Source organism: Sorghum bicolor, chromosome 3, assembly GCF_000003195.3.
Source record: "Sorghum bicolor cultivar BTx623 chromosome 3, Sorghum_bicolor_NCBIv3, whole genome shotgun sequence".
Taxonomy (NCBI): domain Eukaryota; kingdom Viridiplantae; phylum Streptophyta; class Magnoliopsida; order Poales; family Poaceae; genus Sorghum; species Sorghum bicolor.
Window position 1 is genome coordinate 53,602,566 of NC_012872.2, and position 25,471 is coordinate 53,628,036.

Below are 25,471 nucleotides of genomic sequence, written 5' to 3' on the forward strand. Positions count from 1 at the left end.
CCTATACGGTGATCGATCTAACACAGGGCGGACGGTTACGAGAGCACTGATTCAACAAGCAAAGAAAGAGCCCAGTCACGTGGAGGGTTCGATTCGCTCTGACTTTATGCACACGCCGCACGATCATTTGGTCGTGGTTTTAATTACCAGCCCTGGGTCGTCGGTCTTTTGGGGCATACATATCACCAGGGAGGTCTGGTGTGTTACATGTGCGCCAGAATTTACAGGCGGAGCACCATGTGCACACGACATGCATGCCAATCACATTGTAGAAGTTTATTGATTTGTGAACTACGAAATTTGTCTCAGCCTTTTCTTGGGTTTGTACAAAGTAATCTATCTGGTAACATGCATACAATGTACAACTATTTTAAAGCAATTCCAACAGATCCGTTATCTATGCTATTTTTATATTTTTAAAGCAAAAATTAAAGTCCAACAGGTGTGCTATCTAGTTTGCTAAAATAGCAAGTTTGCTATTTCTAAACTTTCGCTTGTTATATATAACATGTCATCCTCACTAGCTATCATATACAAAGGTTGTTGTAAAACTCTATGTTTTGAGTGAGTTTTTTATTTTACATAATGGCTAAATCTTATAGTTTAGAATATAATTTTACCTAGTCTCTTGCAGATGCTCTACAACAATCACTAGAAATACACGCGGCGTTGCCGTGTATGGCCAGTGTGTGCACTGATTGCAATGCTTGATGGACTCTTTTTCTGTATGAGTTATTTTTTTAGTGAAACAGGAGGGGGACTCTCCTACTATGTTTTTATTAAAAAGAAAGGTTACAACATACAAAGCGAATGAGTTGTTTTGTCGAGTGTAGTAGGATAAGTATTTATTTTAGTATATTTATAAAAAATTATTTGTTTCAGTAATACATGTTTGTTCCTAGAGTGTATAGCCTATATTGTATCGTTGTAGTAGTACGGACTTTATTTCACGCGTAGAGTAATAATAATCGTATGTAGGTAGATGCATATTTTTTTGAGTAACATAGGTAAAACAGATTTGTCGATTCGTTATTTTGTATATTCCCTTCGTACATTAGATGACGTTCTGAGCTTTCTTCGTGCTTTCGCAAAGAATGACGGGAAGGCGTCTGATGGACTGGACTGCCCTTGCCTTTCAGTCTTCCGTCCGCATCAATCACGCGCGAATGGACGACGCCGGCTCCAATGCATATACTAACGGACGCGAACGGACGCCGGCTTCCATGCATCGAACGGACGCCGGCTCCAATGCATGCATGCTAACGGACGCGAACGGACGCTGGCTCCACGCCGGCTCCAATGCATGCATGCTAACGGACGCGAACGGACGCCGGCTTCCATGCATCGAACGGACGCCGGCTCCAATGCATGCATGCTAACGGACGCGAACGGACGCCGGCTTCCATGCATCGAACGGACGCCGGCTCCAATGCATGCATGCTAACGGACGCGAACTGGACATACTAACGGACGCCGGCTTCCATGCATGCTAACGGACGCCGGCTCCAATGCATGCATGCTAACAGACACAAACGGACGCCGACTACTATGCATACTAACGGACGCGAAACCAGCCCATGCAAAATCACGTCCAAGTACAAAAAGGCGTACGCAACAGGAATCGAACCCCCACCCTCGCCCACGAGCACTTCGAAACCAGCCCTGGTAACCATTCAAATAGAGAATGGTCGATGTCGAGGATACACCCGCGCCTCTATTTAATAAGGACAAAACCGGAAGATTATCCCCTAATTAATGACTCTTCGGTAAGCACAATCATGTCCTAAACGTCATGTATTTCTAGTATGGAGAGAGTAGGTGTTATGGTTTGCAGCTCATTGTTGCACTTGGTATATATTTTGTAAACTCATATTATTTAAGTAGAAATGGAGGTACAACTTTTTTTGGCTATATTTATTATGGAGGAAGAAATGTTAAAAGTATTTATTAAGGAGGGAAGATCATGAGTAGTCGAAAGCTAAATGTAATTGCGATATGAGGAGAATTTGTTCTCGAATCATGAAATTTGCAATACATAAACATAACAGTATTTTGTTGAAGAAAGTATGTTTATATATTTTTATGACTATAAAGCTGGTAAAATCTTCAATCATTTTATTTTATTCATGGTATGGTTAAGCTACCATTAATAACAAAAAAATCATTAAAATATGTGATGTTATGTGTTTGCAGTGTAGTGTTAGTTGTCTATAGTTCAACAAACTTGGTTTGGCATTTTTTTTATTTTTTTATTTGTTTTATTATGTCCTTTACAAAATTCCAACCCTTTTAGATAAAAGAATAAATTCGAATAAAAATAGGAAGATGTGTCATGCCGGTCCATTAAGGCCCAGGTCCATGATATACGGCCTGAGCAGAGTCAGGCTGGCCCATTTATAAGGCTTGGATTGTGGGCTGATTTCAATAAAGTGTGAGGGTTTGTTTAAAAAAAAACTAAGAGGCATGGACCGCGGGCTGATTACACTGAAGTTTGAGGGCTTTTTTGCAAAGAAAACCAGAGAGAGCACGTTCTCAACCGTTCGTGAATCCGATCCGACGGCCCAGAAATATATGTGACATGGCCATGCTAGCTGGGCCTCTTTTGTTGCCAGAATCGCAATAAGGAGATGAACATATTGATACAATAACATGTTGACATCTTACAGCTCGCTCTGTCACTGAAAAAAATCAATTTCTAAAGTAAAATTTTTTTGTCCACAAAAAAATCAATCTCCAGAATGGATGTCAATTTATTCCTCGTCAAAGTCTTGATCGCATTAAATTATCACAGCCCCTTCTGGCTCTTTCTTTCACACCCTACTCCCAAATTCTCCGGTCCCCTTCCAATTTGAGTGTTGGACTACGTATAATAGCATTTAAATCCTTTGAATACTCTAAATGACATCTCTTAATTGTGTTGTCATACATAGCTTGTTTTTTCTTGATTTTTTTGGGTAAAGTTATTGATTTTATGGTGCATTGGTCCTTAGTAATTTTGTTTTGTGTTTCGTTGATTGTGAGTGATGCAGTATCAGAGGGTAACAACCAGTCTCGATTCGATCCAAAGTAGTCATCAACACAATATAGACTCCTCACAGTAAATAAAGTTGCAGCACTTGCCAATTCAGGAGACTCACTAGCTATGCCAGCAGAAGCACATAAAGAAGACTCCATGAGTGGGTGGGTGCCCCTCTTTCCTCAGTACAAGGACGACACAGAAAGAGCTCAATTGTGTGACACCCACAACACAGGGGTGCCCCTTTTTCCTTAGCTGACATAATAGAGTAACAGATGATAGTTCGATTCTCAAGACAGATACAGTAGATTCACAGAATGACTTTGTTCACAAAGAATTCATAACCCTTGTGAGGCATTGTTTAGTTTTAATTTTTTTGCAAAATGCACACTGTAACATTTTTGTTTGTATTTGATAAATATTGTCCAATCATGGACTAACTAGGCTCAAAAGATTTGTCTCGCAAATTACAGACAAACTGTGCAATTAGTTAGTTATTATTTTTATCTGTATTTAGTGCTTCGTACATGTGCCGCAAGATTCGATGTGACGAGAAATCTGAAAAATTTTGTAAAACTTTTTGGAAACTAAGCAAGGCCTGAATATGTTTCGAAGATCATATCTCTACATTTTAGAAGAATTGTTTAGAAGACACGTGAACCAGCAGCCAACTACGAGATGAGTTAGTTGGCATCCTTGGTATCGCCACTCTGCAGTCGGCATTCATGGGTCTGTTCGAACATCACCATCGTCCATCATCAATTAGTACCCATATGCTTAAACATGAGAATAGGCATGCATACATACGTCTGACACATCACACACTTTCCTCTAGTAGGGCTTACTGATAACGTACGGGGGCCACGAGCATATGCATGTGGCATTCGCCGTTGGCGGCGGAGCGTCGTCGCTGTCCAACGACGAATCAGGGGCGGACGAGGCCCCATGCCGGAGAGATGACGTCTCCTGGATCCGGCTCTCCTGCCGGCCTGACCGCGTCGTGCTTCTTGTGGAAGGGGTGGTCCGGCAACGCCGCCGGCCGGACAACATCCTGCTTCTTGTCGAATGGGTGATCAGGCAACGCCGCCGGCCAGACAGCGTCGTGCTGCTTCTTGTGGAATGGGTGGTCTGGCAACGCCGCCGGCCAGACAGCGTCCTGCTTCTTCTTGTGGAATGGGTGGTCGGGCAACGCCGCCGGCCAGACAGCGTCCTGCTGCTTCTTGTGGAATGGGTGGTCCGGCAACGCCGCCGGCCAGACAGCGTCCTGCTGCTTCTTGTGGAATGGGTGGTCCGGCAACGCCGCCGGCCGGACAATGTCCTGCTTCTTCTTGTGGAATGGGTGGTCGGGCAACGCCGCCGGCCGGACAGCGCCGCGTCCTGCACGGAGAGGCCTCGGCAGGCCGAGCTTGGTCTCGCAGCGGTCGTCGCACTGCCCGTAGCAGGCCTTCATGTCGTCGCCATCTGCAAACCAACCATTCGACAGAACACGTACGGTTATATATCCATCCTTGCCGTCGTCAGACAGATCATACACAGCAGTATTTGCACAAGTAATTAAATTAAACACATATATGCATGCGTACTCAAATTGAAATCGCTCCCAAATCGGCGAAAAAGGTGTGTGTAGTGTACAACTATACACACTACACACACACATGCATGCATGGCGCAACCAAAGATTATTACCACCTTCACGGCGACGGTGGCAGGAGTCCCTGACGCAGGCGACCTGGCAGCAGTTTATGGGGAGCCCGGCGGCGACGATGGGGTCGGCGTCGGCGTCGGGGGCGCAGGTCTTGTCGCAGGCGTAGCTGCAGTATTCTCGCATGGACTTGTCCTTGGAGATGCAGTCGTTGAAGCAGTAGTTGTAGCAGTCCTCGTACGCGCCATCCGCGAGCAGCGGCAGCGCCACCGCCGCCGCCACCGCCACCGTGGCCGCCATTATTGCCACCGCTCGTCCGGCAGCCATCTATCCCTGCAGTCTCTTCCTGGCCGCTCACTTCACTTCGTCTCTCGCACTGGCTGCAGATTTCCTTTGCGTCCTAGCGCACCCCCGCTCTTATAAGCCGGCGGCCTGTGTGTCGTCACTCACGCCGGGAGCGTGAGAGAGACGGGAGTTACTGTACAAGCGTGTGCGCGCAAGCGTGCGGGCGAGTTGTGTGTGCGCCGTGCGCGCGCGGGGCAGCGGCGCCGCAGGCGTCTTGCGCTGATGCTGCGTCCAACGGCTAGCGTGCGGCGGTTGCCTGGTTCGGGGGGGCGCGCGCGCCGGTCGGCAGCGGTTGGAGGCAATATCATCAACTGTATTGTGATTCGCCGGATGGCTGTGCTGATCCGATCTTCTGGCTTCCTCCTCCGTTTGAAATTTCATATTGATATATACATTTTTTTTTGTGAAATATCCAACACTAGAGGCGTTTGGTTGCCACACCCTTATCCAACCCCAGGTGTTCGAAATCGCCTAGCGTTGGTGTCTGATCCATCAGGCACGTTTCCCACAGTGAGAACCAACAGGCCCTATTTTTTCTTCGACGAATTTTGAATCCTCAAACATCAGTTTTCTGGGATGGAGAGAGTACAACATACTAAATTGATTTCAAGAGAAGATTGCAAAAAACAAGCACACGACAATTTGAGTATTTACTCTCTCTCTCTCTCTCTCTCTCTCCGGGAGCCTATGACAATTTGGATGATGTTGGTGTAGTTCACTACTGCTATAAGTGATAAAAAAATGTGAAATTACTTGCAATTTGAAAAAAAATCTCTGAAATTACTTGTGATTTGGAAAAACTTTGTGAAACTACTATACAAAGCGGGACGAACAAATATGATGACATCTCTAAGGCCTTGTTTAGATGTTATCAAAAGTGGATTGATATAGAATTTAGTTTAAGTTACATCTCAATCCACCTTAACCCATGTGAACTGATGCAAATACAATTACATCCAAACAAAGTCTAAATATAATAAATACTCTATCCATATAGAATTTAGAAGTCGTTTTGGACAAGATTTGTGTCAAACATTAAGAATATAAATAATCAATAATTTTTAAATTGTTGAGTTTGCGAATGTAAAAATTATATGAATAGATTTGTCTTGAAAAATACTTTCATAAAAGTATACATATATCATTTTTTAAATATTTATAAAAAAATAAAAGGTTAAAGTTGTGTTTTGGAAACCGTATCACTGTCCTAAATGACTTCTAAATCTTATATAGAGTGAGTATATGCATAAGTGCTTAGCAACTGTTCTAATACTTTTATATATGTAGTTCGTATTCATAACTAAAGATCACAATACTATGATAGAAATAGGTGAGTTGAAGTCTTATTGTGCTATAAACTAAAATATTTTTTGCTTGTCTTATGAGCCATATTATTTGAGCGAACAAACAATAATTTTCTTTTATAACAATTAACAAATCAAGCTCTTTAGTAAAACGAACACAGCCTAAAAATTCCACTGTATTGTGGGGGGCCACAGCCACTGCTGGGGTCTCTAGTCGACTGCGAAGGTTTCCTGTAGCATCCGATGGCAATGGCATTTTTGGGTGGAAAATGAATGGCTGATCTCTAAATTATCGGCTATATCTAAGGGCGTTCTCAATGGCAACTTTAAAATAGGTAGCTAGATTGGATTTATAAATAATTAAAAAACAGCACAGTAGTGGAGAGTTCTTTGAGTTTAGACTACCTCTATTTGATTCCTTTCTCTCATAGCCAATAAAATTCTTCCTAGACTACCTATTTGGACGCTCTAATGAAATACGATACTGCTAGCGCCCGGACGTTCGGCGCCAGCAGCGCGTCCGGACGCCAAGCTCTCCACCCGCACCTATAGAGAAAAAAAAAATAAAACCGTCCGCCCCCAACCAACTCGGCCCGCGCGGAGGACTTTTCTTCGTCCGCTCTTCGCGCAAGGAGCCCGTCCCCATCTCCACGAGCACGGGATCTGCTCTGTCTCTCACCTCACTGCCCTCTAGCACATGCGCCCACTGTCGTTCCCACAGAAAGTGACTCCCACCCCGCGCCCACACAGAGAAGAACAGCGACCATCACGTGTATGGATCTGTCCGCCTCCAACTTTGCCAACCTAACACCTCTGATCCAAGCACCAGGTCGCCACCATAGTCTATCCTCTAGCTACAATATGAAAAAGGCTATTGCAAACATCGAATGACATCTAAAAATGCAACATAAAGAAAAAATTGCTAAAACAAATGAAAATAGCTATTAAAACATAAAAAAGAATATCTAATGCAACAAACAAAAATATGAAAATGCAACATCAAAAAAAGTCTACTGCAACATTCAAAACACATCTACTGCAACATCAGGGGAGAATCAGCTGTAACATTGAGAAAAAGTTATTACAACATCTCAAACACTACTAATGCAACCATAACGCACGTTGCAACAAAAAAATCTACTGCAACATCGGAAGAGAATATGCTGCAATAATAAGAAAAAGCTATTACAACATCTCAAACACTACTAATGCAACATCAAAAAAGCGCTTGTTACAACAAAAAAATCTACTGCAATATCAAGGGAGAATCTACCGCAACAACAAAAAAAGCAAAATGAAACATCTCAAGAACTGCTCTGCAACATCAGAGAAACGTTTGTTGCAACAACCAAAAAAAGATACCGTTGCAACATTCCACATCATCTGTTGCAACATTAAAAATGAATCATTGCAGAACAACGACGAGATCTGACTCACCGAAACACTAGCTACCACCAAACCCTTAGATCCAGAAGGGAAAAAAGAGGAGGAGGTGCAGAAGGAGGAAGCAGATCTAGATACAGATACAGTGGAAGAAAGAAGAGGGAGAGAGACCTCAGATCTAGATCCCTCCCTACCTACCTCGTCGGAGCCACGGCGTCGTCCTCGTCTCTAGATGCATAGAGGTCACAGCGCACGAGGATGAGAGAGCAGGGAGGAAGGGAAGGCGCGTGGGCTCACCGGAAGTCGCCCGCCATGGCCCCCACTGTGACGGCCATGGATGTTGTGGGGACACTACAAGAAATGTGCCAACTTTTGACATTTGATATATGTCACAATACCTATAAAATATGTCATAGGTCCTCATTTATGACACCAAGTTGACGAAAAATCAAATGTCAAAAGATAAGCGTCTTTAACGACAACTTGTGACATTTAAGTGTTAATGTCATATCATTATGACACTGATTTTGAACGTCATAACCTTTATGACCTTTGCTTTTATGTCACAAGTTCTTTGATCTTGCCAGGTGGTGAATTCTATATATACCAATATTTATTTGGACATCATTCAAGACCCACAGCCGCACAAACAATCCAAAATAACATGTGTGCCCAACAATATATTCCATGCACGATCAAATACACAAGTTCACAAGTCACATATCAACATCTTTGTTACATTCATCGCAAACACCAAAGTATTTGTTCAAGAATTGACCTTAGTCACAAAGGTATCTTAGATAAAATAAACAAATAGATATTTCACATCCCTGTCTCACAAGCGACATTTGTCACCAAACTAATAGTCCTAACAGACAGTGCTAGCAGCTAATTATTCTTGGTGTCATGAGCAAATAACTTAAGTTGCTGAAATCTCTCCATGTCCTGCAGATGCACAACACATTAGAAACAACCATCACTTGTTGAAACAAATAAAATTATCAATAAAGAACGTTACATGTGTACTGCTGGAAGAAATCAAGCAACAACAATCTTTTCCACTTTAACATATATTTGAGCATTTATAGGAAAATACACTAATTCACACCGACAATTCTCATACCAAGAATAAAGTTCAAATATTTGCTCTAGTTAATACTGAAAACTTAGTACATATTGACACAGTCACAACTATAAATGCAAATATTGTAATTGCTAAAAAGTGTAAAGCAGAGGATAGGTGAGCTGAGTTGTTGCCAACTGCATCAATGTGACTGAACATGCTTCAGGAAACTACAGGATGCAATGGCGTGCTCAGTTAAAATGCATTTGTAACTAAATTATCTAAACTCTAAATTAGCATGCTAAGTGACATGATGCAGTAAAGTATTTTCTAGCCTGCTCACTTGGTATTCTTGTTGACAACTTCAGTTGGCAAAGGGGAAGTCTAAGAGCGAGTACCAGCAGCAGCCTCAGATTATTAGTAGTTGATCATGTGTAGAGAAGCAAATGATAAGTTCCTAGACAGTTATTATTAGCCTCACATTGCTCTACTGTCTAGCATTTTACTTGCTGCACAGAACATTGACAAACACTTTGCTGTTATGAACATATTTTTCGATACTAAAAACAACTCTGCTATTTATGCATGAAACAATATTTCAGAATGAAGTTTCATATATGCTCTAAAATAAAAGTCAGGGGCTGCCATAAGTTAACAACTAGAGCTGTTGTGAGGAAAACTCTTAAAATTTTCTCAGACCATCTCATGAAAATCCTTGCATTAATCTTTATATACTCCTAAAACAAAGCACTTGGCAACAACTAGCCCATAATCCATAAACTAATATAAGTTATAAAACAAAGCACTTGGCAACAACTAGCCCATAATCCAACAACTGTTTTATCAGGCATTTATTAAAGAGAACAGGCATTTATTAATGAATTTTGTTTGATAACTATGGTATAGTGAGTGTAGGTTGAGGAGGTCAGTTAGTTAGATAGCCTGAGTAATTAATTATCTGTAAGTTAAAAAATAGGATAGCCTAAGTAATTAATTATCTGTAAGTTAAAAAAATAGGCTGAACCTAATGAGTTGTGAGACATTTGGATATATAAACTGAATTTGAGAGCTAATGCAACATAACAAAGTTATCGACGTAGTAGCTGAAATATGTGTTCACCTTTTGGTAGTTGTTGGAATTACTTGTCAGAAAAAAACAAGAATCAGGGGACTGGCCAGTTCTGCAGCAATGACAAAGGTGAACACACCTGAAACAATTACGGTCCTACAGAAAATTATACACAAACGAAATAAGTATAGCCATGTAAAACCGAGGCACGTCTGCATAATATAGAGGAATATATAGTTTCAATTATATACATTTAAGACATCATTCAGGAACTCAGTGCCAGCCAGACTTACGTACAGAAGCCCAAAAAAAACTGATTAGAACAAAGTAGGCAAATTCTAATAAAGTATTGGACTTTTGTTGCATCTTTTATCAAATCATATAAATATAGAGTAGCAGATAATAATCTGAACCAGTATTTCATTTTAAATTAATTAAGGATGCCTCTAAGCCTAGAGAAATTAAGACGAGCATCGAATCACTTGTCAGAAATCTAGCAATATAATATAAGATGGAAATCCAACAGCTTCATAATTCGAAGGCGACACTATACCTTACAGGTAGAAACCTAAACAGCTAGTGACCTCCCAACTTTTTGTTCGCGGAGGATCAGCAAATATAGCAAAATAACATGAATTAGAAATCCAAAAGCTTCATAATTCAAAGAGGACACTATACCTTACAGGTACAAACCAAAATAGCTAGTCACGTCCCAACTTTCGTTTGTGGAGCATTTGATAAAGCATTTTGAAATATCAGTTTGCAGCAAGGTCCGTCCGTGGTTTATAATCTGTAGCCGAAATGCGTTAGGAGGAAAAGTAAGGATGCTCTGATAATTTATTTATAGGATCGATATAAGGTTACATCATAAAAATTGTGGTGCACCTTTTCTAAGAAAATATTCTGACTTAGCAAACATTAAAGATCAACAGTTAAACCAATCACAATCACATTTTGATGGGCAAGATGAACTGCACACTCCCATTATACACCATGAAAATAGCCGACTAGCGCCACTGGCCAGGAACATCAAATATGCTTCATTAAAAACAGTGAATGGAACTGAAAGAAACAATCAAAGCATTAGTGCGGCACTGAATAAGTGAATATGGAACCTGAAAGAAATAATCAAAGCATCAGCTTGAACGTGCAAGATATTAAAGGAACCACAAACAATGCCTAATAATAAAAAGATACATCACCAAGCCATGAAGGCAAGGGCAGAGCATGAGTATACCAGTCCCAGTTCAACCATGTAGTCTACAAATAGGAGCTTTACATTGTACTGAACACAGAACATGTAGGAAAACATATATGCATCTGTTGATATAATTGACGGATGTCGATCAGAGGCACAAAGCAAAAAGCCAAATTATTAGCCCTCCTCAGCTGGAAGGTACACCAGGAGTGTCATACACTCCATTCAAAATTATCAATTTTTTATATAAACAGAGAGTACTCCGTAGGTGCTAAAACCAAGAAAAATAGACCATATGTCGCTGACAGGTCCTAGCAATTTATATTGATTTTTAGACTATAATTTGGATCACACAAATGAAGACGCACAAACTAGGAAGATTGACGTCAACCTCCACCCATTCCACTCATTCATCCCCATCAGGTATGACCCCCTTCCCTCTTTTCAACTCTGTTGATAAGCCTTAGCTGTTGTTTCACCATTACTAATATAGAGAACCAAGCATCAGAATAAGATTTGGGCAAAACGCATCAGAATTAGATTTGGGGAAAAAGCCTAAAAAATAGAAACAAGGAAGAACATGTACCTAGAGTTTTCTCAACTGCAGTGTATGAACACCACGTAGCAAGTACACATCCACAGGACGTTCCCATCCATGCCGCATCCCTCGACGCCGGACGTAGCGAGTAGACGCCTCCAGGCCAGATCCGGTGGAGGAACGAACGGATCCGGACATGGAGGCCTTCGATCCGGTCGTGGACGTCCGGAACCGACGAGAGCCCAGGAAGAAGAAGGTGAACGCGGCGAGGACACCACCACTATGCGGCTGGGAGACTCCGCGATGAGAGAGATCCAGAAGGGAGAGGGTGCAGAGGAGGCGGTGCCGTGGTGGGGGAAGCAGAGGAGGTGAGGCGGCGGTGGGGCACCCCGGCGGCTGGAGGCGCCGTCGCTCTGCCCACTGCCGCGTCGGGAGAGACGAGAGAGAGGCTTCGAGCTTTTTTGTGAGAGAAGGGAGTCCGTTTCCTTTTTTTTTGGCTGCATGGCTGAGTTCAGGAGAAGACTCGAATTAGTTGTAGAAAATTTTGTAAAATGGCTATTGTAGCACTTTTCTTTATATTTGATAATTATTATCCAACCATAGATTAACTAGGCTCAAAAGATTTGTCTTGTAAATTACAGACAAACTACGCAATTAGTTATTTTTTTATATATATTTAATACTCCATGCATGTGCCACAAGATTCGATGTGACGAAGAATCATAAAATTTTTTGCAAATTTTTAGGAATTAACAGCCCCTAACATGGAAAACATTATCATGATATGGAGTTTAACTCCATTGAAGACATTTTTTGTGACATGAAATTATATATGTCACTAAGTTGAGATGGCTTTCAAAAGAACGTCATAAACTGATCGATTTAGTGACACTTTGATCACATGTCATGCCATAATCGTCATAAGATGACACATTTCTTGTAGTGGGAAAGGAGGAGGCAGAGAGGCCTCAGATCTAGATCAGGAAGCTGCACATAGAGGAAGGATGGCTGGATCTATAGAAGGGGAGGGAAGGAGGTTTGCTTGAGCCACCATGGAGTAAGGAGAGCGACCACATAGAGTGGAGAGAGAGGGTCACGGCCATAGCTACGAAGAAGAAGCGGTCTGCGGTGGAGGTTGTGATGCGGAATGAGGAATTGATGCAGTCTTTTTTTTCTTCTGTTGTATAACCACCACTCAGTTTAGTTGGGCCGCAGGCCCAAACGCGCGGCGGCGCTCGGACCGAACGGACGCCCGCGTCCTGTCATTACCGAATGAAATATCTACTTTCCTGGCCTAAGCTAAATCCAACAATTTTGGGTCTATCTCCTTTTCTTTCCTCTAGGCCTTGGACCAGACCACTTGCTTGATCGGTGATGTTATTACATCTATGGATCTATATCTATTTTGCCACAAGTATAGCCTTCCATATGCCAGTTGTTTTCCTTAATTTTGAAATAAATGCCCTCCTTAAAATGGCAAAAGAACTTCATATATTATCGCACCTCACAACGGTTGCCTGTTGCTATCTAGTAGCACTCCGGGTAATATTTACTGATTCGGTCACAAAACTTGATCGCACTCTTCAAAGCAAATTACATAGAGATAGTCATAGAGATGATTTGTTCGTTTCTATAAATGCAGAGTTTTATACTCGTATTAATTACATAGAGTTTAGTGATGCAGAGTTTTATAAAACAGAACTAAAATCTATGCTTATAACTACCTGATCCAGAGTTTTATAGATGCAACTTTTTTGATAGTTAATATGAGAGTTTTTTTACAAAGAGATAGATTTTCAATAAATATTTTTTTGTTCATATTGATAAAAATTAATATGATCGCACTCTTGTTAGGGGGCATAGTTTTGTTCTGTTTAAACTCTGCTTTGCTGTAAGCTGTAAATTAAAGGGTGTGTAGGAGAGCTTTACAAATTTTAACTCCACAAAATATATCTCAGCCCCACCAATTTCAAGCCAACCGCTACAACTCCAGATCATAGACAAAGATGTCGGACTAGAAGCCAAAACAACGAATTTAGTGAAGGTCATCAAGTGGTGCTCAAAAAACATAGTTTCAGGTGACTGTACAATCTATGATACCATTTCGTTGTGTTTTATTCCTTCCTGTCGACAATTCCCAATCGTTGGATCTGCTCGGCTGGATCCCCCATCCAACACCACTACTGGAGCATCAAGTCACCATCGCTGCCTGTGTTGTTTTTTTTTCTGTTTTGCCCCTAGATATTCTATCCAAATTCTTCTCTTTTTTCTCTTATCTAAAAAAAAATATTATGAATACTCCTTTTAACCACCTAAAAGTATATTATAATTACATATCAATCCAGTCTCACAAGGACAAACAGGGCCATTCCAGCCAAAACCTTCAATTTCTAGATGTGGACCTAACCTAAGCTGCACGTGAAACACATGTACATATATCAATTCTATTATGAGAGGCTAATTTTAGAGTGGAGCTCGGAATTGGTAATCTATTTCTATCTCTACTCCTGTAATACACCTGTTAGAGTCAATCCACAATCACATAGGCCTTGTTTAGTTCACCCCAAAAAGCAAAAAGTTTTCAAGATTCCCCGTCACATCGAATCTTACGGCACATGCATGAAGCATTAAATATAGACGAAAGCAAAAACTAATTACACAGTTTAACTGGAAATCGCGAGACGAATCTTTTGATCTTAGTTAGTCCATAATTGAATAATATTTGTCACAAACAAACGAAAGTGCTACAGTACCGAAATCCGAAATCTTTTCGAAACTAAACAAGGCCATAGCAAATGTATGCTCCACAGTCACTGATCTATGCTACATGCACACCTACAAATGCATCTAGAAAATCTAACACCATCGAAACAGATGCACCAGGTCACCTCTATATTCTCACTAGATCACCTCTATATTTTCTCTCTTTACTCAACCACATGCAACGGCCAACTTTCAATGTGTCTAGTCCTCCCGCGGCTCACGTCCTCCTCCCACAGCCAGCCCCCCACGCCCACGCTAAGTAGTCTAGGCTCCATCCTTGGGTTGTCCCTTTTTTTAAAAAAAAAATATAAAACATCATCATGTCCTCTTGCCTCCCCATCCCGTACTCCCATGACTCGCGAATCTTTCCCATCTCGTGGCTAGGGTTCAATGTTGCCACCCCGCGCGGTGCCGCCCTGCAACCGGCCACAGCCCGTCTGCGCCTCTCCGAGGTCAGCCACTGCCCCGTGACTCGTGACTGAAAGGATCAAGATGCCCAAGAGGGGGGGTGAATTGGGCTTCTCTAAAAATTTAAGCAACCTATAAGCTCCAATTCAACCTCTTGTGCCTAGTGTGACTTAGAGAGCTACTGGATAAAAAGTTTTGCAACCTAGTTCCAATCCTATTCTAGCATGGCAATTTTAAGAATGTAAAAACACAAAGTAAATGCTAGAAAGTAAAGGAGTAGTGGAAGAAAGTGCTCGGCGATGTTTTGCCGAGGTATCGGAGAGTCGCCACTCTCCACTAGTCCTCGTTGGAGCACCCGCGCAAGGGTCTTGCTCCCCCTTGGTCCGCGCAAGGACCAAGTGCTCTCTATGGGCTGATTCTTCGACACTCCGTCGCGGTGAATCGCCCAAAACCGCTTACAAGCTTGACACGAGCCACCAACAAGAACTCCGGGTGGTCTTCGTGCCTCCAATCACCACGAACCGTCTAGGTGATGGCGATCACCAAGAGTAACAAGCAAAGAACTCTCACTTGACCCAAACAAGGCACTAGAGAGTGGTGGATGCACACTTGACTCTTGGAACTCACTAGAGGAGGATTCTCTCAAGAATTCACTCAAAACTCAATCCTCTCTAGGCTCTTTGCAACTCTCTTGCTCCACAACAAGTTTCTCTGATGTTCAAATGGGCAAGAGAGCTCTCATGGACGAGGTGGAGGAGTATAAATACTATCCACCAAGTCCAAAGGTCGGCCAACCGTTTTCCACTGAAAACGGGGTCACCGGACGCACATTATGTTGCACCGGACGCACTGCACCGAGCGTCCGGTGCTTCATAACGGCTACCTGCTCTTTTCTCTGACAGGTCACCGGACGCTAACTCTCAGCGTCCGGTGCACCGTCCGGTGCTCGGGGAAACTTTACATGTTCCCTGCGCATGGGACCGGACGCTACCCGGTGCGTCCGGTGCTAGCGTCCGGTGCTCAGGGGAACTTTGCAAGCTCCCTGGGTAAGGGACCGGACGCTACCCGGTGCGTCCGGTGCTAGTGTCCGGTGCCTAACCCTAAGCACGGCACTGTTCTAACGGCTAAGGACCTCACCGGACACACTCACAGAGCGTCCGGTGCAGCGTCCGGTGCCCCTTTGGGCACCCAAACTTCGTCGAAACGCAATCGCTCCAACACGAAGTTTGTTCCTCTCGATCTAAGGACTATCTCTGAGCTGCCTAGTGCTAGGTTTACCAAGTGTGCACCACACCTAAACCTAAAGCCTTGCCTAAGTCAAGCTACTAGATCAAAGCCCCTCTTAATAGTACGGTCAAAGGAAAACAAAGTCCTAAACTACTCTAAGTGCCCTTCTTCACCATATGGCACTTAGACCTAGTCTAGTCTTGACGATGTCCATCCATTCTTTGAAAACCGAAACGATTTCCACAATTAAGTAGGCATGTACGTCCCTGTCCATCGAGTACCTATATACCATGACCTTACCTATGACTTTGCCTCTGCAAAACACACGTTAGTCATAGTAAACAATAATGTCATTAATCACCGAAATCACTAGGGGCCTAGATGCTCTTTCAGTGACTATTTCCCATCCCACATCTAGGGTTCACTGCCGCCCCCACCCCGCCAGATCTTCCCCACCGGCACCACCCTGTAGCTGGCCATGACCCGTCTGCGCCTCTTATGGGCATATTCCCTTTCCTTTTTTTTCCTCCAGGCCTTGGACCAGGCCACTTGTTTGATTGGTGATGTTATGCATCTATTGATCTATTTTATATAGTTTGCCACAAGTATAGCCTTCCATGCCAGTTGTTTTCTTTAGTTAGTTTCTAAATAAATATGTCCCGCCTAAAATGGGATAAGAACTTCTTATATCGCACCTCACAATGTTTACCAATTGCTATCTAGTAGGACTGTAGGTAATATATTTACTGGTTTCGTGACTGTTCTTTGCTGAGTGTTCCTGTACAACACTCGCCAAATACATAGTATGCCAAGTGTTTTTTTCTAGCACTCGACAAACACCTTTTTATGCTCTCCTTGTCCAGTGCATGATACTTCATGTTGGAATATGATTAATTTATCGATCTATTTACTATATTTAGTTGATTTATTTCATTTGATTGAACTTTGGTAGATAACTCAAATTTCAACTGCAAGTGATCACAACTTTCAATCCACAAAATATGGCTCAATTCTACCAATTTCAAGTCAAAACGCTCTAGCTCCACAAACCCTAGATCCGTAAAAAATATAAATCTATGGGCCAAGTAATCCATGAATCTAGTGAAGGTCATCAGGTGATAATTACCCATCATGGAACTGACTATATAATTCTAAGATACCGTTTTGTTTTGGTATGTTCGTTCCTCTTGACAATTCCCAAGTCAGCCAGATCCTCCATCCACCACCACCATTTGGGAAATGGAGGCATCACCACCCTTAGGCCAGTCTTAGTGGAGAGTTTCATAGCGTTGTTGCCAAGGTTGCCATGTCATATGAAATGAAATGAAACTTAGATGAAACACCCACTCTCAATAGAGAGTTTCATTCCATAGTTTCATAGGCACTTAATTTCAAGACTCATAGAGAGTTGGTAATCGTGCCAAGAGAGTTTCATCTAGATAAAACTCATTTCTTCTCTTTCTTCTTAAATACAATGTCATGTTATCTAAAATGCCTATATGGCAACCTATTTAATGTGAATGAAACTCAGATGAAACTCCCACTGAGACTGACCTTAATCCATCTTGTGTGTGCCCGTCGCCACCACGTCTCCACTCCCCCAGACTTGCGGCCCACCTGCTCACAACTACTGGCCACACACAGATCAATGACCGCCCACACGTCGCGCCATCAGCTCGCTCGCTTGCTCACAGCTAAGGATGGAAACAGTTGAAAACAGTTGAAAAACTCCTCAATTATTTTTTACTTTTACTTTTGAAATACGAAAACAAAAATAAAAATGGTAAAGTCAGACACAAAAATGAACGCAAACTTACGAAATATCAAGAATTCTAAAAACGAACCAATTCGAGCGGATTTACGTTGAATACGATTGATATACGAAACCCAATACGAAATACCAACCCGTAGTACCAAGTGTATAACTAAGTACATGCATGGATCAAGTTCAAGTACATATAATAATTAAAAAGTGCATGATCATTGGTCTTAGGCGTTTAACACAATAGCCCGTACATAAATATAAATCTACAACAAATAATTAATAGCTAGCAGGATAATAGGAATTAAAATAAGATGTAGCAACTAACATACCATTTTAGAATCTGAACTAAAATTAAATGTTATAGAAATATGAACTCGAACTGAGAGGACAACACCTCATGAGGTCAAGGAAGATAAGACTAGGTGTCGTCCATAAAAGAGAAGGCAACTAGCCATCAGTAGAAATAATGCAGCTACATGATGAGTAGCTTGTAAATTGGACTGTATGACCTGTGCAGTTGGCTAAATTCGGTTTAAACTAAAATTTAAATTTGAAATATTTCAAATTAAAAGTAGAAAAGTAGAAAATAATTGAAAAATATCTAAACTGTTTTCTACTTTTATATTTGAAATACAAAACACCTAAAATATAAAAACGAAAACGGTAAAGTCGAACAAGAAAATACGAATTCGATCAAATTATATATAAAAAACAATACGATTCATCTGGAATATTTCCGTTACGTTTTCATCCTTAGGCCCTGTTTAGTTCCCCACCTAAAAATTTTTCATCCATCCCATCGAATCTTTGAACACATGCATGGAACGTTAAATGTAGATAAAAAAATAAACTAATTACACAGTTTAGTTGAGAATCGCGAGACGAATCTTTTAAGCCTAGTTACTCCATAATTAGCCTTAAGTGCTACAGTAACCCACATATGCTAATGACAGATTAATTATGCTTAATAAATTTGTCTTGCAGTTTCCTGACAAGTTATGTAATTTGTTTTTTTATTAGTTTCTAAAAATCCCTCCCGACATCCTTCCGACACATCCGATGTGACATCCAGAAAATTTTCGTTCCCAATCTAAACAGGCCCTTACTCACAGCCACCATTGCCTTCTCGCTTATGCCATGCCCACACACCCCCATGGTTGCCTATGTTATTTTTTTTGTTTTCACCCCTTAATATTCTATATCTGGATCCTTTTTTAACCACATAAAGTATTTTTATTACTGCAAGTTAAACACATGTATGAATTATAATGGAGGCCAGTTTTTTTTTATAAGGGTGAGAGAGGCCAGTTTTAGAGTGGAGGAGCTTAAAATTGGTAATCTGAAGCTGTTTATGCAGAATTTTAGCACTCCTAAGTTCTCTCTTGTCATCTCTCATTCTCTCTGCGATAGTTAGGTCGTTGTATCTCATCCTTTTTTAGTCATCCTTTTCCGTTTCCTTGTTCCTGTTTTCTATATTTTTAACAAAGTTACATAAAAAGGTTTTGTCCTTATAAGAAAAAAGGAGTATGCGCGTTGATCTAGTGCCGTGATGCCGCTTCTAAACTAGCCAACATTTGTTTCTCTCACCACCGTACGTGTGCGTACGCTAGCCGTTAAAAATACTAGTAGCCTATTTTCTTGTTTAGTTCCTCATCAAAACCTAAAATTTTTTAAGATTTTTTATCACATCGAATCTTTAAACACATGTATAAAATATTAAATATAGACGAAAATAGAAACTAATTATACAGTTTACTTATAATTTACGAGACGAATCTTTTGAGTCTAGTTAATTTATAATTGGATAATATTTGTCACATACAAACGAAAATACTACAGTACTCGTTTTCCAAAAAAATTTGAAATAAACAAGGCCTATTCAAGATTTTCTATCACAATAAATTTTGCAATACATGTATAAAACATTAAATATAGACGAAAACAAAAGCTAATTACATAGTTTAACTGTAAACCGTGATAAATCTTTTAAGTATAGTTAGTCTACAATTAAACAATAATTATCAAATAAAAACGAAAATACTACAGTATCTAACCTAACAAATTTCGGAACTGAACGAGGCCTAAATCGAAATTGCCAAAGTGTCCGCTATCGGTTCATCTCCAGTTTCGTCGCTTTCAGACAATCGACTAGTCAGCGCGTGCGTGCTTTATGTACTGTACCACCGCACCAGTAGTCGAGTACACGTCCACACCTACCCCTTCGCCCATATAGTTGACTGAAACCTCACGAGTTTTTGATCCTCCAGGCTTTGTTTAATTTCCAAAAATAAATTTTTTTAGATACTGTAGTAGATTTGTAATTATAGTAATCAATATATAATTATAAATTAATTAGATTTAAAAGATTCATCTTACAAATATATTTATAATAATTAGTTATTTTTAATCTATATTTAATGCTCCTGTCTAAATATTTGATAAGATCATTGAAAATTTTTTTAATAGAAAATAAACAGGACCTTAGGAAAAATAACGAGTCACAAGTACAGCAGTCACAGCTGTACTGCAAGCAAGCATCAAAGGTGGGCATAGAAAGGAATGGGCTAAATCGGGCTTTAGGAAAACGACGAGTCACAAGTAGTCATAGCTGTACTGCAAGCAACCAACCTGGGCATAGAAAGGAGTGGGCTACAGCCTAAAGAAGCAGCAGCAAGCAGCTAGGCAACGATGAGGATAGGGGTTCTTCTGCTGCCGTGCCTTGGGATATGTATGCAGGTGGCGCTCATCGGCGGCACCACCGTCGCCAGCGGCGGCGGCGGCGTTCGGGCACCGGCGATGTTCGTGTTCGGGTCGTCGATACTGGACGTCGGCAACAACAACTACCTCCAGGGGGCAACCGTCGGCAGGGCCAACAGCCCCTACAACGGCGTCGACTTCCCGGGCTCCGTCCCCACCGGAAGGTTCAGCAACGGCTACAACATCGCCGACTACGTCGGTAAGGGGATTTCGTTTCTTTATTCATCTTTTTTCTTTTCTTGCGAGCATCTTTATTGATATATATTTTCTGAATTTGTGTATATATGTTTCCCTTCCTGCTCATGTATATGGACCGCTGAACTTAATTTGTTGATCATGTGCTTGTGTATGTCTAGTTGCCTGATGAGCCTTTATTATCAGTTTATATATATCTTTAGAACATGTAGTGCTTTGATGTCTGCAGCAAAGAACATGGGATTCGCGTGTAGCCCTCCTCCTTATCTGTCGATGGTGCAGAGCTCATCCGGCCCTCTGGTCCAGACCGCTCTCACCAGTGGTATCAACTATGCTTCTGGAGGAGCTGGGATCCTTGACTCCACCGTAAGTATATTTCACATCGTTGAGTAGAATCAGATCAAACTAAGTAAAAAAAAATGAGGAATTTACTCATCATACCGTAATAATCAAAGGTACTAATAATCAACGCACAATCGAGCATTTTATATAAATATAGTGATCGTAGTATTATATACCGTACTATCTGTGTGCTGTGTATGCAGAACGCCGGAAGCACCATCCCGTTGTCGAAGGAGGTGAAGTACTTCGGCGCCACCAAGGCCAAGATGGTCGCCGCAGTGGGACCCAACACGGCGAACCCAGCAATCTCTCAGTCCATCTTCCTCATCGGCATGGGCAACAACGACCTCTACGTCTTCGCGGCATCGGAGCGGGCGCGGAACAGGTCCGCCGCCGACGACGAGCGGAGCGACGCCGCCGCCGCCGCGCTCTACGCCGGCCTCATCTCCAACTACTCCGCCGCCGTGACGGAGCTCTACACGCTGGGCGCCCGGAAGTTCGCCGTCATCAACGTCTGGCCGCTCGGATGCGTGCCGGGGCAGCGCGTGCTGAGCCCGACGGGCGCGTGCTCGGACACCCTCAACGAGGTCGCCGCCGGCTTCAACGCGGCGCTGGGTTCCCTGCTCGTCGACCTCGCCGCGAGGCTGCCGGGCCTCGTCTACTCCCTCGGCGACGCCTTCGGATTCACGGAGGACGTGTTGGCGGACCCGGCGGCGTCAGGGTACACCGACGTCGCGGGCACGTGCTGCGGCGGCGGGCGGCTGGGCGCCGAGGCGTGGTGCTCGCGCAACTCCACGCTCTGCGTCAACCGTGACCAGCATGTCTTCTGGGACCGCGTCCATCCGTCCCAGCGGACGGCGTTTCTCATCGCCAGAGCGCTCTATGATGGACCGTCCAAGTACACCACTCCTATCAACTTCATGCAACTCGCCAAGTCAAATTAATTAGTGATACTGCTGATACGTACTGTCAAGGACCCTAGAACAAATTTGACAGTGCATCTCTTTTGTAAAAGCATGTTGTCGCCTACTAACGGGAACGAAATTAGTCATTCGCAAAAAGGAAGGACGATAATTAGTCATTGTTTAGATGCTTTTAAAATTCTAAAAGTTTTACAAGATTATTCATCATATCGAATCTTTGGACACATACATATGAGGCATTAAATGTAAACTAAAACAAAAACTAATTATACAGTTTATCTGTAAATTATAAGACAAATCTTTTAAACTTAGTTAGTTTGTGGTTAAACACTAATTGTCAAATTTCTCAAACTGGTAAGTCATCCGCACGGGTACTCTCAACCATCACACTTACCAGCTTGGACGATACCCCTTCGGCTGGCTAATTTGTTTAAGAACCCCTCCACTTTGGTAAAATGAAACCCGCCGTCCCTAGCGTATTTGAGGAGTATGCAAGCTCGCTTAGAAAACGTATTTCGGTTGGGCTGATTTCAAAATATATTTTTACTATTTACAGTTTTGCCACCAGATTTAAATTGCTTATAACATGCTCATTTTAAATCCGTTTTTGTCCATTCAAATTTCGTTAGATTCGTATTTACGAGCTCTACGTGTTAGAAGTATTTATTTACTGTTTTAAAACTTTTTATTTTCGCAGTAGCATTTAATTAATTATTTATCTATAGGAAATCTTAGAAAATTCATAACTTTTACGTTTTAATTTCGATTTTCGTGAACTTTACGTTTGTGTGATCGTAGCGCTGCGTAGATTATTTTTATAAACTTCTATCTTTGATTTCTCACTGTTCTAATTATAGTTTGTTTGCTTCGTGTATGATTGTCTACATTGGATTGCGTGTTGTTGATTGATGATCGAGTATAGACGGTGAGCGATACACTGATGATCAAGGTCAATCTTTTGAAGACCAACAGCAGGCTCAGGAGAGCTTTGATCAAGGCAAGTATAACTTGGGACTATCCTTGTTACCTATACACAATTAATACAATATTGATCATATGCATGTGTCCACCTTGATGACCTTAGCAAAATCATAGATGATTGTTATCTTGAATTCCTTGTTACCTATTTGGATATGCATTTGGGTAGTTTTACTAGTGCTTGATTATAATCTATGATCTTGTAACATGAATATTTGGATACACAATAAACAATAAAATAAGCTTTCTAGCAACTTGGACATAAAGGGTGGAAAGAACTCTGGCTTTTGCTGGATTGATCTTGACCCTCCATAAGGACTTATCCCTTGGCAAAAGCTGGGACAACTCATACAACTATGAGGGCTATATGGCTTTGGCTTTAGCTCAGTATGAAGACCTTTTCTAGCTTGTTAGAGGTTACTCGAAAGGGCGCTAGAGGGGCTGAACCGACACTGGTATAGTGCGAGCCCCTGTCCCTATGTGTATAGACTGCGCGTCATTGTGCCATTCAGAAGGGGGTATCTATATCTGCTCGCAAAGGAAACCTTGCGGCCCTAACATGTTAGACAAACTTTTGAAAGACTTCGTAGTGATCCCTGCCGACCTCCCTAGGAAGGGGGTTAAGAGACTAGCTACCTCGGGCGAAAGGGTAAATCATGACTCATGGGTAAAAATGTACAACCTCTGCAGAGTGTTAAATCTGGTATACTAGCCGTGCCCACGGATACGGGTGGCCCGAAAAACTGACGGAATAGATAGACACTGATGAACGTGATTAATGATGATAAATGATGGTTTATTATGTTGTTTATATGTGTTATTCTTAATTCTTGTATACATTGATCATGTGGTTATGGGATTAATTATGTTACCTTGATATTTGCTATCCAATGATTAAACATGCTATCCACTATTAAAAGCTAAATGCAGTCAAACTAGTGTTAGCTATTTGAGCCTCATGAACCTCTGGTTATACTTGTTGAGTACGATATGTGCTCACTCTTGCAATTTCCCAACACCCCAGGTTATGCAAATGATGATGTTTGGAATGAGGACTACCGTTATGAGTATTAGGCTTGGAGTCAACCAGTCAACAGTGTCCTTGTGTGGTGCTTTCGTCGAGAGCGTTGTTTTATCTTAATATCATTATTGTATCTATGTGATTTATTATTGTTCCGCTATGTAATAAACACTGCAATGGTACATTTGAGATTTGTCTACTTATGTGTGCGACTGTTTCTGGGGCACATATGAGTCTTTTATGCATCCTATTTTGTTTTTAAAATATGGGTGTGACAGTAAGCCTATTTAAGTAGAGATCAATAGTTTCCTCAAACTCATGAGTGGGGTATAAGGGATATCAATATTCCTTTTTGAATGTCTTACAACCTTCTCCGACAACGGCACCAAAAATACTTGTTGGTATTTGTTGACTTGATACTTGTTTTAGTAGCCACCTATTAATTACCTACACTACACTTCTAGCTTTCTTGTACCAGGTTTTCATCCCTAGTGATGGAGCTAAAAATATATGTTGGCACTACCTAGCATTACTACTAAGTAGCTATCTTATTATTTCATGTGACTAGAAGAAATATAAAGATCAGAGATAAAAGATATCCACAAGCGCACATATAATTATACCATTATAGTATTTTACTAGGAGTATTTGTAATGCCCCGACCTAAGAAGATGGCTAAGGCTCATTCTACATGTTGCTTGAACCACACCGGCTAATTAACTCTCTCGCGCTTTCGTCCTTGCTTCGAGCAAAAGGATCTACCCAGAGTTAACAACCTCCCATGTCTAAACTTTTAAACTACTCTAACGTTCGTTTTATTTCCAGTATGAGACTAAACTGGGAATACTGTATCGATGCTACAGTACCTCGTCGCTACATTGTATTTTAGGTATCGTTATTTATATTTTGCCACTAGCAAGAGATGGCTAAATGATTATGATAATCACTTGTATATACAATTGGAGAGTTAATCATATCTAATTCATCTACTTATAACTGGGATAAGTCACAAGATAAATATATATAATGAATGATAAATGATAAGTCATAAATGATAAAGCTCACTTAGAGTACTAGCATTAGCATGGTTTAGGTAGAATAAAGAAATATTCCTTTAATCACATGTCAAAACAAACTATGATTACTGTAATTACACCTAATAAAAATGCCAAGAATACTTCATATCTAAATATAAGGGACATTACTAAGGAAGATCAGGAACAAAGCAACATCTTTCGTAACCATGTCTTACTTGTCCTATATTTAGTGAGTAGACTATAAAGGACTCAATAGGAGTGTCACATTTGTGATCTATCACATGGACTAGAATATAGAGTGTATTCTCAAGTAAATAAGGTATAAGCATCATGCTTACACACTATCGAGCACTCACCTATGAATTCAAAGAGTAAGCGCTATACGATCACGTGTTTGAATATAAAAAGCAATATAGCTATATTAAGCATATAATCAAGGTACACAATGAACAATATAATTGAGAACATAGACAACATATAGAGCAATGTCAAATCCA

General features: G+C 41.3%; 2 protein-coding genes and 1 long non-coding RNA gene across 8 annotated transcripts; 1 reads left to right on the top strand and 2 right to left on the bottom strand.

Moving 5' to 3' along the window:
• LOC8082476 lies at nt 3,679-5,175 on the bottom strand. Of its 2 annotated transcripts, none has more exons than XM_002458041.2 (2): nt 4,703-5,175; nt 3,679-4,477 (listed from the first exon to the last, which is right to left on the bottom strand). In XM_002458041.2, exons 1-2 carry the CDS (start codon nt 4,983-4,985, stop codon nt 3,942-3,944), a joined length of 819 nt encoding a protein of 272 aa, XP_002458086.1. In that variant the 5' UTR covers nt 4,986-5,175; the 3' UTR covers nt 3,679-3,941. The 2 variants fall into 2 exon arrangements, with proteins under 2 accessions (XP_002458086.1, XP_021313414.1); XM_021457739.1 differs by having other exon boundaries at nt 4,706-5,174.
• LOC110433934 lies at nt 8,347-12,070 on the bottom strand. Of its 4 annotated transcripts, XR_002451387.1 has the most exons (6): nt 11,607-12,068; nt 11,412-11,504; nt 10,708-10,884; nt 10,501-10,612; nt 9,874-9,978; nt 8,347-8,635 (listed from the first exon to the last, which is right to left on the bottom strand). It is a non-coding gene; the product is annotated as an uncharacterized LOC110433934 (long non-coding RNA). The 4 variants fall into 4 exon arrangements; XR_002451385.1 differs by having other exon boundaries at nt 10,708-11,504; nt 11,607-12,070; XR_002451386.1 differs by lacking the exon at nt 11,412-11,504 and having other exon boundaries at nt 11,607-12,066.
• LOC8082477 (GDSL esterase/lipase At5g37690) lies at nt 20,389-22,920 on the top strand. 2 transcript variants are annotated; one of them, XM_021455457.1, is made up of 4 exons: nt 20,389-20,677; nt 20,903-21,039; nt 21,219-21,913; nt 22,861-22,920. In XM_021455457.1, the coding sequence occupies exons 1-4, from the start codon at nt 20,410-20,412 to the stop codon at nt 22,865-22,867; spliced, it is 1,107 nt and encodes a 368-aa protein (XP_021311132.1). In that variant the 5' UTR covers nt 20,389-20,409; the 3' UTR covers nt 22,868-22,920. The 2 variants fall into 2 exon arrangements, with proteins under 2 accessions (XP_021311132.1, XP_002455881.1); XM_002455836.2 differs by lacking the exon at nt 22,861-22,920 and having other exon boundaries at nt 21,219-22,145.

Excerpts from the sequence above, each read along its gene's own strand:
- LOC8082477 (XM_002455836.2), top strand. The coding sequence starts at position 20,410 with ATGAGGATAGGGGTTCTTCTGCTGCCGTGCCTTGGGATATGTATGCAG. Across the intron at positions 20,678-20,902 it reads CAACATCGCCGACTACGTCG|CAAAGAACATGGGATTCGCG; the intron begins GTAAGGGGATTT and ends TGATGTCTGCAG. Across the intron at positions 21,040-21,218 it reads CTGGGATCCTTGACTCCACC|AACGCCGGAAGCACCATCCC; the intron begins GTAAGTATATTT and ends CTGTGTATGCAG.
- LOC8082476 (XM_002458041.2), bottom strand. The coding sequence starts at position 4,985 with ATGGCTGCCGGACGAGCGGTGGCAATAATGGCGGCCACGGTGGCGGTG. Across the intron at positions 4,478-4,702 it reads CCACCGTCGCCGTGAAGGTG|ATGGCGACGACATGAAGGCC; the intron begins GTAATAATCTTT and ends GTTGGTTTGCAG.